The sequence below is a fragment of the Lipotes vexillifer genome, unplaced genomic scaffold (genome assembly GCF_000442215.2).
Source record: "Lipotes vexillifer unplaced genomic scaffold, Lipotes_vexillifer_v1.1 scaffold102, whole genome shotgun sequence".
Taxonomy (NCBI): Eukaryota; Metazoa; Chordata; class Mammalia; order Artiodactyla; family Lipotidae; genus Lipotes; species Lipotes vexillifer.
The window spans coordinates 3369699-3385815 of NW_006786541.1; the positions used below are offsets into that span (position 1 = coordinate 3369699).

General features: G+C 37.3%; 1 protein-coding gene across 1 annotated transcript; it reads left to right on the forward strand.

Annotated features, from left to right (window-relative positions):
• Nucleotides 1-1485: 1485 nt before the first annotated feature.
• Nucleotides 1486-8984, forward strand: GTF2A2 (general transcription factor IIA subunit 2). The gene is made up of 4 exons (XM_007458887.1): nt 1486-1606; nt 2521-2625; nt 6034-6160; nt 8681-8984. The coding sequence occupies exons 1-4, from the start codon at nt 1535-1537 to the stop codon at nt 8704-8706; spliced, it is 330 nt and encodes a 109-aa protein (XP_007458949.1). The 5' UTR covers nt 1486-1534; the 3' UTR covers nt 8707-8984.
• Nucleotides 8985-16117: the final 7133 nt, after the last annotated feature.

Genomic DNA, 16117 nt, shown 5'->3' on the forward strand with positions numbered 1-16117 from the left:
GCGCGTCCGGAGCCTGTGCCCCGCAATGGGAGAGGCCACAACAGTGAGAGGCCCTCATACTGCAAAAAGAAAAAAAAAGGTCAGGACTGGCAATGTAAGTTTGCACATCATCAGCAGATAAATAGAACATATTTAAAGCCATAAGCCTAGATGAGGTAACTAAGGGAGTAAAGCATATAGAGAAGACATGAGAAGCCTTGGGGCACTCAAGTAGTTAGAAGTTAGATTGCTGAGGAGCAACCAACAGAAGGAAACAAGAAACAGTACTATCCAGTGAGGTGGGAGGAGAAAACTGAGTGTGGGGTCCCAGAAGCCAAAGACAAGACTTCAAGAAGGCAGACGTGATCAGGTGTGTCAAATGCTCACTAGGTGTGTAATGTGAAGACTGATAACTGTTATTTTTGCTGAGTTTTTACCTGATGTTTACTCCTGAATATACCTGTCTCCTTCTGTCCATCTCTAAACTGAAAGTGCCATGAGGTCGGGTATCTAATACATGACATGTAGGTAAAAGCTCAGTATTTGCTGAGTATGTGCTACTGGCACCCTCTTCGAGCCCTCATCCCTCATCTCTTTCTAATCTTGCACTTGAGTACATTGTTTACATTGCTGCCCATTTGTCTGACCTTTCCTGTCTAGAAAGCTTTCAGGGGCTCCCCATTACCTCCATTATAAAATCCTGGCACATCTGACAAATCCATCCATGTCATCTTTTTCAGCCTCATCTCCTACCACTTCCTATTCATACCTATACCTTAATATGGAACAATTTATAGTTCTATCTACAGACTGTATTATTTCATCCTTCTATGGCTTTACTCATTCTATTTATTTTTTCAGCCTAAGATGACTTTCCTGCTTTGCTTGGCTAAAGTCTAACGTGAAGAATCAGGAAGCTTTTGTGAGCCAACTTATTCAGTCCACAGGCAGCCTCCATAATAACTGTATATAATCTCTATCACAGTTCTTATTCTCTATTTAACTTTTTTATGTGTCTGTTACCTTTTCTAAAGTATAAATTTTTTAGGGTCAGAAGTGTAATCTTTATTTATCTTCCTCTCCATGGTACCCATCACAGTGCTATTATCTTCTGGGTAGGCACTCTATAAATACTGAATTTTAAGAGAACAGGAAAATGAAGGGGAAGGCATTCAAATGTGAGCTGAAGATTGTCTGGATCAGTGACTTGACAGTAAGTAGAAAAGAATGGTACATGGTAAATTCTAGACTAGGTCAAAAGGTAGATATTTGAAAGAAACGGTAAAGGTGTACATTTTAATATATATATCTATACTTTGTACAAAGGAGTATAAATGCCTATGTCGAAATAATAGAAAAAATAAATGGAAAAACTATTTTTAACTATTCCTTGCAATTCCTCAGTTATTATATAGTATGCTCATAGTATATATTAGAAAATATGAAGTAGACTGTGTTACATATGTAATTTATAATTTTTTTAATACTTTCATATTAAATTTTTAGGATATCAATGCAAGCCTGAATAAGAAAAAGAATTTCTCCCTCCTAAGCCATGGCATATCAGTTGTACAGAAATACCACTTTGGGAAACAGTCTTCAGGAGAGCCTCGATGAGCTTATACAGGTGAGGGACTAAAAGTCAACATTTTTATTTTGGTGGATCGATAATAATTCTTGTTCTCATACTTATGAGAATGGCTTAGTCTACGTAGCTTTAAGATAACTTTGGATAAGTTAATACAAGTCTTGAGATTTAAATTAGAATTTTGAATTTATATTTTAATTTTAGGAAAATTAACCTTTTTATGTAAACCTCTCATCCAAGAACATATTACATATTCCCATTTATTTTCATATATTTTGAGCTTTGATAAGATTAGACTTTTTTTTTTTTTAACGTATTATTGGTCCCAAGTTTTTTATTTAAAAGAAACTTGGTTCCTTCAATTTATCGAACACTTCTTTCCAGATACTGTGAAGGAGTGGTAGACAAAGTTTTGTCCTGGTGTTGTAACATCACTGCATGTTTTCTTTTCAAAATTATGTTTGTGTCAAGATAATGCAAGAAAATATTGTCAGCCTTTGCTTCTTCGTTGTCAGTTATGGCAAAAAAGAATAAGGGATTCTAGTTTAGAGGCTCTGGTTAACCTCAGTTAAATTTTAGATGATAATTCATGATTTTTTGTTTTTTTGGCTTTTTAAAAAAGTTTATTTTTGGCTGTGTTGGGTCTTCGTTTCTGTGCGAGGGCTTTCTCTAGTTGCGGCAAGCGGGGGCCACTCTTCATCGCGGTGCGCGGGCCTCTCGTTGTGGAGCAGAAGCTCCAGACGCGCAGGCTCAGTAGTTGTGGCTCACGGGCTTAGTTGCTCTGCGGGATGTGGGATCTTCCCAGACCAGGGCTCGAACCCGTGTCCCCTGCATTGGCAGGCAGATTCTCAACCACTGCGCCACCAGGGAAGCCCTGTAATTCATGTATTTTTGTTTTATTTTTTCTTCAAGGTTCTTCTCTAAGAAGATTCATGACCTTTATTTTTTCTCAGTCTCAACAGATTACCCCCCAGCTTGCCCTTCAAGTTCTACTTCAGTTTGATAAGGCTATAAATTCAGCGTTGGCACAGAGGGTCAGGAACAGAGTCAATTTCAGGGTAAGGATATTTTCTTAAATCTAGAAGCTGCACCATGGTTGTTACAACGGTGCTTTTTAGGACACCTACATATTTAGTAATCATAAAGAGAGATGGCTTAATCAAACTTCAGAACTTGTTTGATAACAACTAAATCCTGCTTGATGTTTAAATCTGTATACTAAGTTCATCCACTTAATGTGAGATACAGAGTTGTTTTTAGATTCTTATTCCATTGTTTTTCACAAGTCAGCCTATGTATGTTTGGCTACCTTCGCTGAAGAGTTATGAGATTTCAAATGTCTGAAACATTATCTGCAGGATTAAAGGTAAGTGAGAGTAATCTCTAAGGATCAGTTGTGTTTTTTAAACTCTGACCAGGGAGGTTCAGAGTTAGTTAGTTACTTCTAGAAACTTCACGTTGCCTCCCACCTACTCTTAGATAACATGGCTTATAAAGACCTGACCTGTTGGCAGATAATGGTCTCTTCTGGTAGCTTGGTCTCATTTGAATCATTTGTACTTTGCACAGTAATCCCAAACTGAACAAACTGTCTTTCTCAATTCGATGGTAAATTCAGATTACAGGATATGAAAATCAACAAATGAAAAGAATATAGATGTTAATTTGCATTTAAGAGAACATCACTGTTCGGGGTTTTTGGTTTTAGTTTGTGATGAAAAGCACAAAAGAAAAATTTATCATTTATTCAACGAACATTCAATGCCTATTAAATACGAGGCATTGTTCTGGATATTGGGTATACAGGGCAAAAGAAGACAGGCCCCGTTTGACTTATTTTAGTGAAGGGGTAAAATCTGCATGTATTTTATATTCATAGAAATAAGTCACATGATTTTCACATGCCTAACAATTAGCTGGAGTAAAACGTGGCTTTATAAAATTTTATCAGTGGATTCTTGAATTTTTAACAGTAATAATGCTGGCAAAGTTTCCTTTTTGTACAACCATACTTACAAATGTGCCTAGTTTGTCATTCCGAACATGATCCTTTCATTCTAAATTGATCCATGTTGATACATACTTGCCCACGTAGAAAATTTGCTTGACTGCTTATCAGAGTCGTAGGGTTCACAAGGCCTGAGTGGTCTTCTAGTTGTATTACTGTAGGTTTCTAGTTTGGATCTCTTTAGCTAAAGGTAAATTAACTTTAAAAAAGTGTTATTCGGTAGATATATGTTAAAAATATATGTATTTATTAGAGGTGCATTAAAGATACAGTTTAGCCACATGTTATCTATCATATAGAAGGAAATTTTTAACATAAAGAACAGAATTTCAGCATAGTTGAATGTTCATATGCTAATCATAAATAGCAGTGACTTGCCTGGTTCAAATCATTGACACATCTGCCACCAACTGGATATGACAGTAACCTACACACTTACAGGATCACTGATTATACACAAGCCAGAAATGAACATTGAGGTTGGCATTTGGTCGTTCAGCCTTCCAACGGCTCAAACTCTAGTCAAGGAACAGATCTAATTTAAAAGAAAAAAAAATTTTTTTTTAACATTTACAACTCTGCATCTTTTTACTTAATATGTCCTGAGTGATTTTCTATGCATTACTCCCACCTCTCCACTGAAACTTCTCTTGTGCCAAGTTATTTATTGCCAAATCTAATGCATAATTAGTGATACTATTGATTAGTCTCTTTTGAAACGCATACTTCCCTTGAAATCTTACTATTTTGGCTTTTTTGGTCTATTCTCTGGCCCCTCTCTCAGGCTACTTTGTATCACTTAATTGCTGGTTTTCCTTAAGGGTTATCTAGGGCTCCACATATTCTCTTTGGATGATGTCATCCAGTCCTTGGCTTTAAAATTGATAGGCTCCCATGCTTGCTTCTACACTCCAGCTGCTTACTGGATATGGTAAGATGTAGCTGAAACTCAAATTTAACTTTCCTCCCAAACCAGTTTTTTCTATGAATGCATTGTTACACAAGCAAGCCAGAAACTTGGGAATAACAAAGATTTCTCTGTTCCCCACCCTACCGTATCCAGTTGGTTATCAAGCGTTGACAGATCTACCTTTTAAAATCTCTCCACTTCCCTGGACCCCCTTGCCTCTGTTATCGCCCAGCCACTTTCACCTGTCTGATTCAGCCAGCTAAAAGCTATCGGCTTCTTAGCTTCTCTCCTTCCTCCAGTCAGACTCCCCTCTAGTCTGTTCATGTTATCACCAAAAATGCAAAATGCAAATCTCATCATGTTACTCCTCTGCTTGAAATCCTTCGTTGCCGTCCTAATGCCCTCACAATAGGGAGAAGCTTTCCCAAGGTTCTCCATGCTCTCTTTCACCTTAGGACCTCCTGTCATATTCTCCTTTCAGGAACTTACTATCCCATTCCAAGTGTTTGTCTTCCTTTCTGCTGTCCCACCTTTCCCTTGACTCTTTTTCATTCTTTGGGACTCAAGCTTTCCCTGTCCTACTTCGATGCCTCTACTCTACTCCCATTGTACCCAGTAACAATCTTTCTTAGCACTGTTACACTATGTATTTACTTGTTTTAGTGATCTCCCCTGCTAACCTAAGCTTCTTGGATGGCAGGGGTCATAGGTGTATTGCTTACCGTTGTATCCTCAGTGCCTAGTATAGTCTAACAAATAGTAATTATTCATATTTATTACATTCATTCATTCATAGCCATTATCATTCCCGTAATCATTCTAACTTAAGCCATTAATGAGAACTCAGTGTTTGATACTACAAGTAACACTGCAGGGAACAGTTTTGTGCTGAATTTTTTTTTCTGAAGGCATATAAATGTCTCATTGAATACTAAATTTCATATGTAAATACTTGTGCATGTATATATCTATCTCTCAGGTTTTGATTATATTCCATTGGTGTCCACCCTTGCACCTTCATCACACTTTTCAAAAAGTTCCTTTTAATGTTCAGATAAAATTTTTTTAGGAGAAATATGTATTAATTAGAAGAATGTGAGTTGCACAGGACAATAATGTTGTAATTTTAGTGGCTAATACAGTAATTCGTCTGAGCTAAGTCACAGGGTGAAAATGAATGCTTCTAGGAATTCCCTGCTTTTGTACAAATTCAGAGAATCAACATACACAGTAAAATCGGTTGCTTTTAAAAAGTATTTTTTTTAAGTATTTATATAAAAAATTCAAATGCATTTTCATAATTTAGCCACATGAGGGCAGTAGAAATACAGATTCAAATTTCCATTCAATATTTCAGGTAAGTAATTTGCAGGCTTTTCCAGTGCTGAAAATAGTCTGCTAACTAAAATATTTTTTAAGATTTTCCTTAATTTTCATCCTATTTGGAGAATTATGTACTTGTAGCTAGGTTTTCTTAAATTGTCTGGAGAAAAATGTGAGGGGGAAAACATGACTTTTCATGGTTTGTCTAAATGTTTTGTTTTAAAGGGCTCTCTAAATACATACAGATTCTGCGATAATGTGTGGACTTTTGTATTGAATGATGTTGAATTCAGAGAGGTGACAGAACTTATTAAAGTGGATAAAGTGAAAATTGTAGCCTGTGATGGTAAAAGTAAGTGTTTGCCCTAATTACTGTGAAAGCAAAGCTACTTGAAATCTTGTTTTCATGAGTCTTGAGAAAATTTTCATCTGAAATTAAGGGAGAAAATGGCCAGTGATCCACTCCCAGATAGAGAGACCAGGCTTCTTTCTCAGCTAGATTCTGGATTCCAGATCTCACATAGTCCTCTTACTAACTTTAAACATTTCATAGGACACATAGACTACTTCCGCAGGTTGACTTTGTGTGCGGGGGCGGGGGGGGGGGGAAGCATGTTAATAAGCTTTTCTTCCCTATTTCAGTTGCAGATTTGAAGTGTTTCTAAAGCTTTTCTTTTTCTTTAAGGAAGTGTTGAATTTCAACAATTTATCCTATGGTTTCTGTTTTAGTTGGATACCTATACATTTTAAAAATGATTATTTAAAAGACTTTAAATAACCGTAAGAGCCTTACCAGTCATAATGGTACATATCTAGTCCTCTGATCTGTTACATGCAGATATTTTTACAGCAGACCTAGGAACTTCTTCGGGTCCTTAAATGTTTCAAAAACGATACATCTCTGCTTTCTGTTCCATGATTATTTTCTTTTTGCTAATTGAATTTTAAATATATAAATTATACTTACTTTTACTTTGTAAGCTGAACAATTTGTGTTTAAAGCAGCTATTCCTGAAATTAAATAGACAATACTGTCACTTTCCAAGAAGGGGAATTTTGAAAAGCAAGAGAAAGAGAAATGTAGAAAGCAGAACCCTCCGTTTCTCAGGTTGTACGTTAGGTTTCTTTTGTTTTTATGTTTTGGGTTTCAAAGAAATGCCCTATCAATCACTGAAAAGATATAAAGACAGAAAACCACACAGAAGAAAAACGTCATTTGTAACATCATCTGGAGATAACATATCACTTAATGTATAACCTTCTAGTCTTTATACATATCTTTACAGTAATATACGTGTGCACGTACTTATGTGCAAATCTATCATTTTTCACACATAAGTCATTAACTGTTCTCTTAAACCTGATTTTTGATAGCTGCCTAGTATTAGATACCTTTATCCCTTTTTAAAGAAATCGTATCTTCCAGATGTCAGAGTCTCTGAAACTAGCAATGTTACAGTGGCTCATACATTTCATTTCGGAAGGTTAACTAGGGATAATCACTCTAAGAACTTTAAGATGACTTTTTTATATAATTGCCAAATACTTTGTTCTTTGCTGTAACAGCAAAAAAATCTATGTTTATAATTTTATAGTTTCTGGATCACAGATAACATTTCTGTATGTCAGATAATGTATACTTTTTTTCATGTCTTTCTTATAATATAGGCTAATAGTACCCTTATAACCCTTAGGTTTTCAAATTTTTACTAGACTATAGAATTTGAGCATTAATGTATAATTTCTAGACCGCTATCCAGATGAGTTAATGATATGGATCAGTACTGTTTATAAAACTTGCATGCTGGTGGAAATGTTTCCTGTCTGTACTCTCCAATAGCCACATCTGACCGTTAAGCACTTGAAATGGATTAGGGCAACTGAGAAATTTAATGTTTTAATTTTTATTTAATTTTCTTAACTTTAAATAGCCACATGTAACGGTTAGCCAGTAGCTACCACATTGGACAGCACAGATGTAGACTAGTAGAGTGTCAATCAATCATCTGAAACATAGCTAAGAACCAAAAAGTCAGTATGAAGGCCCCTGAGCAAACTTAATAATATCAAAGAGTCCGTGTAAACATATGTATTTTGCTTAGAGTATATTTCTCTTGCTTCTTAAAGATATAAGATTATCTGTTTTTTTCACACTTCAGTGTATATAAAATACAAATCAGCCTTACCTACTGCAGTGGCTTCTGAGGAACTTGCCCCACTTACAGCACAGTACAGTAATTGTTCTTCAAAGAAAAAAAGCTTGGATTGTGTTCCATGCACTCGTGTCAGCAGAAAATAATACAATCAAAGTATAAATAGTTGTGGCATTTAGAGGTAGAAGCTTAAGTAATAATTAATACCATTCCTTAGTAACCAGATAAATGCAGTACTACTGCGAAATAAGCCCATTTCTTCTAAAAGTCAGCTTTCTGAAATAAAAGTTCAATTCCAAATAGAGAAGCAGAGAAGTGATTGATAGATAGCAGAGAAAGTGATTGATTGATAGATAGCAGAGAAAATTCCTTTTTCTCGCCAGGAATTAAAACAATTCTATGTTATAGTCCTTTGTGGTTTTAAATCTGTGGACAGTAGAGGACTTGAAAAAAAGTATGGCAGCTGTATGAACCAAATGTAGTATAACTTGATTTCTCAACATAAATGTGGAGACTAAGTGTTAACTTTCCTTTTAAGGCAGAGGTAAAAAGACACTTACGTGCACAAGATATTACTGTGGTCAGCTTTTCCTTTCCACCCTTGTCTCCCCTTCTTCACCACCATTAGTTCCTGTTTTACTTTTGAAAGAAAGCTTTTCTCAACATATTTAAATTTAAGTTGCTGCTTGAATTTACTGTGTCTCTCCTCTGTTTCCTAGATACTGGCTCCAATACTACAGAATGAATAGGAAAAAAATGGCTTTTTAATGCCATCCTGTTTTTGTTCATCGCTTTTTGAAGAGAAGCATAGAAGAGACTTTTTTTTTAAATTTATTCTAGCATTGCAGAAATGACTACACTGTGCCGTACTATCAGAGAATTCCAGTAGAAAGAAGCTTATAATTCTGTACCTTGTTACATTACCTTATTATACAGCATGAAGAAACAGAACTTTTTTTTAATGACAAATCAAACATTGTGGCCTTCCTAAGACCATTCTTTAATAAATTCATTTTAAAACTCAATGTGAGCTACTGAGCAATATGGAGATATTAGATAAGCATTTTGACAGAGCACCGTGTTCCTTGCAAAGGAAATTAGAAAATGCATTCATTTCAGTAAAGTTAGTTAGTTTTTATCAGTTGTTTGTTAGTTTAACTGATGAAAGCAATAGCAGGGGCAAGACCAAAATTCCAGACTAGAACTTTCCTTACAAAAATTTTTTTTTAAGTACAAAACCAAGGGTAATTATTGGTGTGAAAAATCTAAGTAGAACTCAACTAGGAAATATTAAACAACAACATGTAGTCTTTACATGTAAATTATTTCTTAAATTGTCCATGTGAGTCAGGTTTCATTTTTAGACTATTCTACATCTTACCAGTTACTAGACTTTCAATAAAAAGTCCTCTTAAGGGCTTCCCTGGTGGCGCAGTGGTTGAGAGTCCGCCTGCCGATGCAGGGGACACGGGTTCGTGCCCCGGTCCGGGAAGATCCCACATGCTGCGGAGCGAGCGGCTGGGCCCGTGAGCCGGTGGCCGCTGAGCCTGTGCGTCCGGAGCCTGTGCTCCGCAACGGGAGAGGCCACAATGGTGAGAGAGAGGCCCACGTACTGCAAAAAAAAAAAAAAAAAGTCCTATTAAATGTATCCCATATCTTTGTGTACTTGAAGGAAAACGTTTCCTTTGTCAATCTAGGAATATATGATGAAGAAAGTGGCATTTCTAAAATGTCACAGAGGGAGAATGTTTATCATTTAGTAGAATTAGGCTTTTACAGCCCCATCCTGCGGTCATTCCCAGTTCAACCCTTTTCAATGTGAAGCCGTCCTTTCACTCTCACTCTGCTGAGAGATAATAGAGTTGGCAGTAATCGTCAGCAAAATAGCTTTTCATAAACCTATTAAAGTACTAAAAAAGATCCTTATATTGCACACCATCCCCCTATTTTTTAGTTGTAGAAGCATGTTATATAATAGGTTTCATCATTTTTAAGTAATCAGTGCTCAGGGCTGATCTATGTAAGACAATGGCCAGCATCACTAACTTCATTATCAGTGCTGTGTTACATATATTCTTCCGGATAATCCTCACAACGGCCCTGGAAGAACTTTGTTCCCCTTTTACAGATTTAGAAGCTTAATTACCAAAGGTTACCTAATTAGGATTTTTCTTAATTGCAGTGAGTCAAGATCAATACCTTTTTATTTTGGAGGTTCAACATAATGGTTAGGAGACAGGTTATGTTGATAGTAAACTTACAATGGTTGTAGAAATTTCTGTTTCGTAAGGAGTAAATTATGGTTTAAACTTTTTTCATGTTATTAACAGTCACTGAGATCTTAAGAAAAGTATAGGGCTGGAGGTGTATACTTTGGGGGATTTTTAAATCCTATAAATGTCGTCACTAGATTGTGCTTTCAAACATACAAAAGTAACATTGACCTAGATGATGAGTTTCTTACAGGAAATGCTTGACTGCCATGACCTACTAATTGGACTGATGCCTTCGTGCTCCTAGTATTACCTCAGCATGTCAGTGTAGTCCTTGATTCTTAAATTAGACCTAACTTTCATCCTTGTAGCCCATTGTGCACAGTCTATTCCAGTGTTCTCTTCATGACCTTCCCTACCAATGAGCACATAGTCTCCTCCAATTAAATTTGAGAAAGGAACAAGTCAGATCTCAGGTTTCTCTTTTGTCTTGGTTATGCTGTTTCCTTCATTTCTCATGACTTTCCTTTCAGAGTCAAGATCCTATCCATCATTCAAAACTTGAACCCGCTTGTATCTGAGTACAACCCATATTGAGCTCTTCCCTTGTGAGCTCTTAACAAAGGAGTCATGAGAAAACATAGCAAAGGACAGGAAGAACTTACATCACTCTCAGTACTCACTCATACTCATCCAGGTAACTGGTGTGGAATACCTAGGGTTTATAGTGTACCGAGGTGTAAACCCTAGGGATTATACCACATTCCACCAGTTGAAACCAATTCTTGTACGTAGACAGCCACCATGTACACACCTCTCTTTTCGCCTGGGCAGGAGTACAGAAGTCATAGCCTGACATTTCCTCCTCTCAGGTCTAATTACTTGCATACACATGGCTAACATCTGCATAGTGATATAGGTGTTCTAATCTTCCCACAGCAGTACTTGGACTTCACTGGAAATTACAGGAGAGACACGGCCAGAGCTTACACCACTTTGGTGTAAGCTCTCCCACCTGGCCACAGACTCCAGTGATAATAAGCTTACTTGCCTGTTAATGTGGAAGAAGAAAAAAAGTCCATTAATTCATCTATTAGTAGAACTAAACGTAAAATCTGGGCTTTGTGTGGTAACGTACAGTTGGTCCTGTCTCAGTGTATTACTGAGTACTACTTTAACACCCAAATAGTGGACAAAGAATAGCTTCTTTGGGTTTGATGCCTGACTGGTCATTGTTTGGTTTGTTTATAGTGATCTGTCTTCAGCTGATGGTAAGGGGGAAAAAAGTATTTTCTCTCTTGGTTGACATCAATCCCAGTGTCATAAGGTATGTTATCATCAGTTTTGAGTGGGTCATAATCGAATCACTAATAGTAAAATATGTAAGATACGTACATATATTGGAATATATGTGTGTGTTTTCACGCAACTGGAGAAGCAATTATTTGTAGCATAGTTATAAAATTTGGAATCAATAAAACAATGCACAGTAAGGGAAAGTGCAAATTCTCCATAAGAATTTGCAACATTTGTTTTGTCAATCCATTCTAAAAATGCCCCCTAATTTGGTGAAAATTCATCCAGCTATTTTTTTATATGCTGTAGTAATAATAGAATCTTATTTTTGTAGTACATAGGTAGGTAGAACGTGCTTGGGGTTTGGGGCAAGGCATTCTACCTTGTAAGAGGTATAAGAACTTTGCAACATACAGCAAAGGATTTAGCAGCATTAGTTCAAGAGAGCATTGTGCAAGAAAACTGTCAACAGTATTCTCTCGTGAATGTCCCAACTCTTATTCTCTGCTACTTTCTTCCTCTGCTTTTCCGCATTCTGTTTACCAAAGTGAGCCACAAAACACCTTGAATAGCCAAAGCAACAACAAAGCTGAAGAAGACATCACGCTTCCTGCTTTCTGACTATATTACAAATCTGTAGTAATCAAAACAGCATGATAATATTGGCATAAAAACAGACACATAGATCAGTGGAACAGAATAGAGAGCCCAGAAATAAACCCACACATAGATGGTCAATTAATTTATGACAAAGGAGGCAAGAATGTACAATGGGGAAAGGACAGTCTTGTCCATAAATGGTGCTGGGAAAACTGGACCACTCTCTTACACTACACACAAAAAATTAACCAAAATGGACTAAATTAGACTTGAACCTAAGACCTGAAGCCATAAAACTAGAAGAAAACATGTGTAAAGCTCCCTGACATCAGTCTTGGCAGTGAATTTCTTGTATTTGATACCAAAAGCGAAGGCAACAAAAGTAAAATTAAGTGGAACTACACCAAACTAAAAAGCTCTGCACAGCAAAGGAAAAGCCATCAATAAAATGAGCAGGCAGCCTACAGAAGAGGAGAAAATATTTGCAAATTATATACCTGATAGATTTATATCCCAAATATAAAGAATTCAGACAATAGCTAAAAAACAGTTCTGAATAGACATTTTCCCAAAGAAGACATAAATACAGCCAACAGGTACATGAAACTATACTCATCATTAACCAGGGAAATGCAAATCAAAACCACAGTAAGACATCACCTCACACCTGTTAGAATGGCTACTGGCAAAAAACAACAAGCACTGGTGAAGAGGAGGAGAAAAGGGAACCCTCGTGCACTGCTGGGAAGAATGTAAATTAGTGCAAGCGGTATGGAAAAGTATGGAGATTCCTCAGAAAATTAAAACTAAAATTTACCTTATGATCCAGCAATTCCACTTCTGGGTATTTATGTGAAGGGAATGAAATCACTATCTTGAAAAGATATCTGCATCTGTGTTCAAAGCAGCATTATTTACAATAGCCAAGACAGGAAAATACGTGTCCATTGATGGATGAATGCATAAGGAAAATGTGTCATCTATGGCCCACAAGAACCAGATTATTCAGCCGTTTAAAAAAGGAAATCCTGTCATTTGCAACAAAACAGATGGATCCTGAGGGCATTATGCCAAGTGAAATAAGTTAGAGAAGAAAGACAGATACTGTATGACCTCATATGTGGAATCTCAAATAAATTGCACTCATGGATACAGAGAACAGGTTGGTTGTTGCCAGAGGCAGATGGTGACGGGGTGAGCAAAATGAGTGAAAGTGGTCATAAGATACAAACTTGCAGTTATAAATAAGTCCAGGGAATGTAATGTACAGCACAGTGACTATAGTTAACAATACTGTGTTGTACACCACCACTTGGAACTGTGCGAGTCCACTTACTTATACAGGGATTTTTTTAATAGTAAATACTACAATGCTACACCATCCACAGTAGGTTGAATCCACAAACGTGGCACCACAGATGCAAAAGAACCACATATACAGAAGGCCAACTATAAGTTATACATGAATTTTCGACTGCAGAGGATCAACCCTAACCCCCTCATTGTTCAAGGGTCAACTGTGTATATTTAAAAGTTGCTGAGAGTAGATCTTAAGAGTTCTCATCATAAGAAAAAAGATTTCTAACTGTATGGTGATGGATATTAACATTATGATAATAATTTTGCAGTATACATGTATATAAAATCACCATTTTGTACACCTAAAACTAATGTTACATGTCAGTTTTAATCTCAATTTTTTTTTTTTTTTTAAGTTCCCATCTTCAGAGACTTCTAGTCATTCCAGAATAACAAGGACAGGACTTAACTTCCTTCCATCAACAACTAGAAAAGTAGACAAAATATATGAAAGTGTTTTCCAGACACTGGAAAACAGGCAGCACAAGGCTGTAATCACTGAGAAAGGGGGCAAAGAAATAGTTGAGGTCTGCAACCTTCCATCTCACTGCATGGAGGCAATTCCCAGACTATAGGAACTTCCCTGGTGGTTCAGTGGCTAAGACTGGGTCCCAGTACAGGGGGCCCAGGTTCAACCCCTAGTCAGGGAACTAGGTCCCACATGCCACAACTAACAGTCTGCATGCCACAACTAAAGATCCCACATGCCACAACAAAGATCCTGCATGCCACAACTAAGACCTGATGCAGCCAAATAAATATATATATGTATTTCTTTTTAAATACCCAGACTATAGACACAGGAAGGGGGGAACCTAAACAGAGCCTGACAACCTTGCTGAGTTGAGAAGACACTGAGATCAGAGTTTAGGAAAGCTGAGGTGATTGAAAGATGCAGCATTCTAGAAAGGAATCAAAACAGTGGTCCCCTAGAGTGTTTGCTGTGTACTTGGGTTGCACACAAGTAGAATGACGCCCTACAAACCCAAGCAGAGTAGCTAGGGAGTTAGTTATAAACAGCAATTCCCAAAGCTCACATAGGGTGGGGAACCAGAGTAAACAGTTCTCAGTAGTCACCTAAGGCATCAAATAGAGTGCGACCCCAGAGGGTCATGCCTCAATAGTAGGCTAAAATGGAGTAAAAGCTACTCTAGCTTAGAACCACCCTAGCTAAGGTGAAAAACAGGATTTGAGGGAATCAAACTGATTAATAAATAATTGTCAAAATATTTATATATATAGCATTTTTCACAGAGTTAGGACAAAAAATTTCACAATTTGTGTGGGAACACAAAAGACCCTGAATAGCCAAAGCAATCTTCAGAAAGAAAAATGGAGCTGGGGGAATCAGGCTCCCCAACTTCAAACCATACTACAAAACTACAGTAAACCAAGGCAGTACGATACTGGCACAAAAACAGAAATACAGATCAATGCTACAGGACAGAATGCCCAGAGATAAACCCACGCACATATGGTCACCTAATCTCTGACAAAGGAGGTAAGAACATACAATGGAGAAAAGACAGCCTCTTTGATAAGTGGTGCTGGGAAAACTGGACAGCTACATGTAAAAATGAAATTAGAACACTACCTAACACCATACACAAAAATAAACTCCAGATGGATTAAAGGCCTAAATGTAAGACTAGACACTCTAAAACTCTTAGAGGAAAACAGGAAAAATACTCTTTGACATAAACCACAGCAAGCTCTTTTTTTGACCCACCTCCTAGAATAATGAAAATAAGAACAAAAATAAACAAATGGGACCTAATTAAACTTAAAAGCTTTTGCACAGCAAAGGGAAACCATGAGGAAAAGATAACCCTCAGAATGGGAGAAAATATTTGCAACCGAAGCGACAAAGGATTAATCTCCAAAACATGCAAACAGCTCATGGAACTCAATATCAGAAAAGCAAACAACCCAAGCCAAAAATGGGCAGAAGACCTAAATAGACATTTCTCCAAAGAAGACATACAGATGGCCAAGAGGCACGTGAAAAAGATGCTCAACGTCACTGATTATTAGAGAAATGCAAGTCAAAACTACAATGAGGTATCAACTCACGCAAGTCAGAATGGCCATCATCAAAAAATTTACAAACAATAAATGCTGGAGAGGGTGTGGAGAAAAGGGGACCCTCTTGTACTGTTGGTGGGAATGTAAATTGATACAGCTGCTATGGAGAATCTAAATGTCCAACGACAGAGGACTGGATAAAGGTGTGGTACGTATATACAATGGAATATTACTCAGCCATAAAAAGGAATGAAACTGGGTCATTTGTAGAGATGTGGATGGACCTAGAGTCTGTCATACAGAGTGAAGTGGGCCAGAAAGAAAAACAAATACCATATATTAACGCATGTATGTGGAACCGAGAAGAAAAAATGGTACAAATGAATAGGGCAGGAATAGAGACATAGATGTAGAGAATGGACATGTGGAGACGGGGTGGGGGGGGGGGGGGGAAGAGAGGGGGGGGATGAATTGGGAGATGAGGATGGACATATGTACACTGCCCTGAGTAAAATAGCTAGCTAGTGGGAACAAGCTATAAAGCACAGGAAGCTCAGCTCAGTGCTCTGTGACGGCGATGCGGTGGAGGTGGGTAGGAGGGAGGTCCAAGAGGGAGGGGATATAGGTATACATATAGCTGATTCACTGCATCGTACAACAGAA

What these genes read in the sequence shown, in the direction of transcription:
- GTF2A2 (XM_007458887.1), top strand. Translation starts at nt 1,535, where the DNA reads ATGGCATATCAGTTGTACAGAAATACCACTTTGGGAAACAGTCTTCAG. An exon ending in GCCTCGATGAGCTTATACAG is followed by an intron (nt 1,607 to 2,520) that starts GTGAGGGACTAA and finishes ATTTTTTCTCAG; the next exon opens with TCTCAACAGATTACCCCCCA. An exon ending in TGTAGCCTGTGATGGTAAAA is followed by an intron (nt 6,161 to 8,680) that starts GTAAGTGTTTGC and finishes TCTGTTTCCTAG; the next exon opens with ATACTGGCTCCAATACTACA.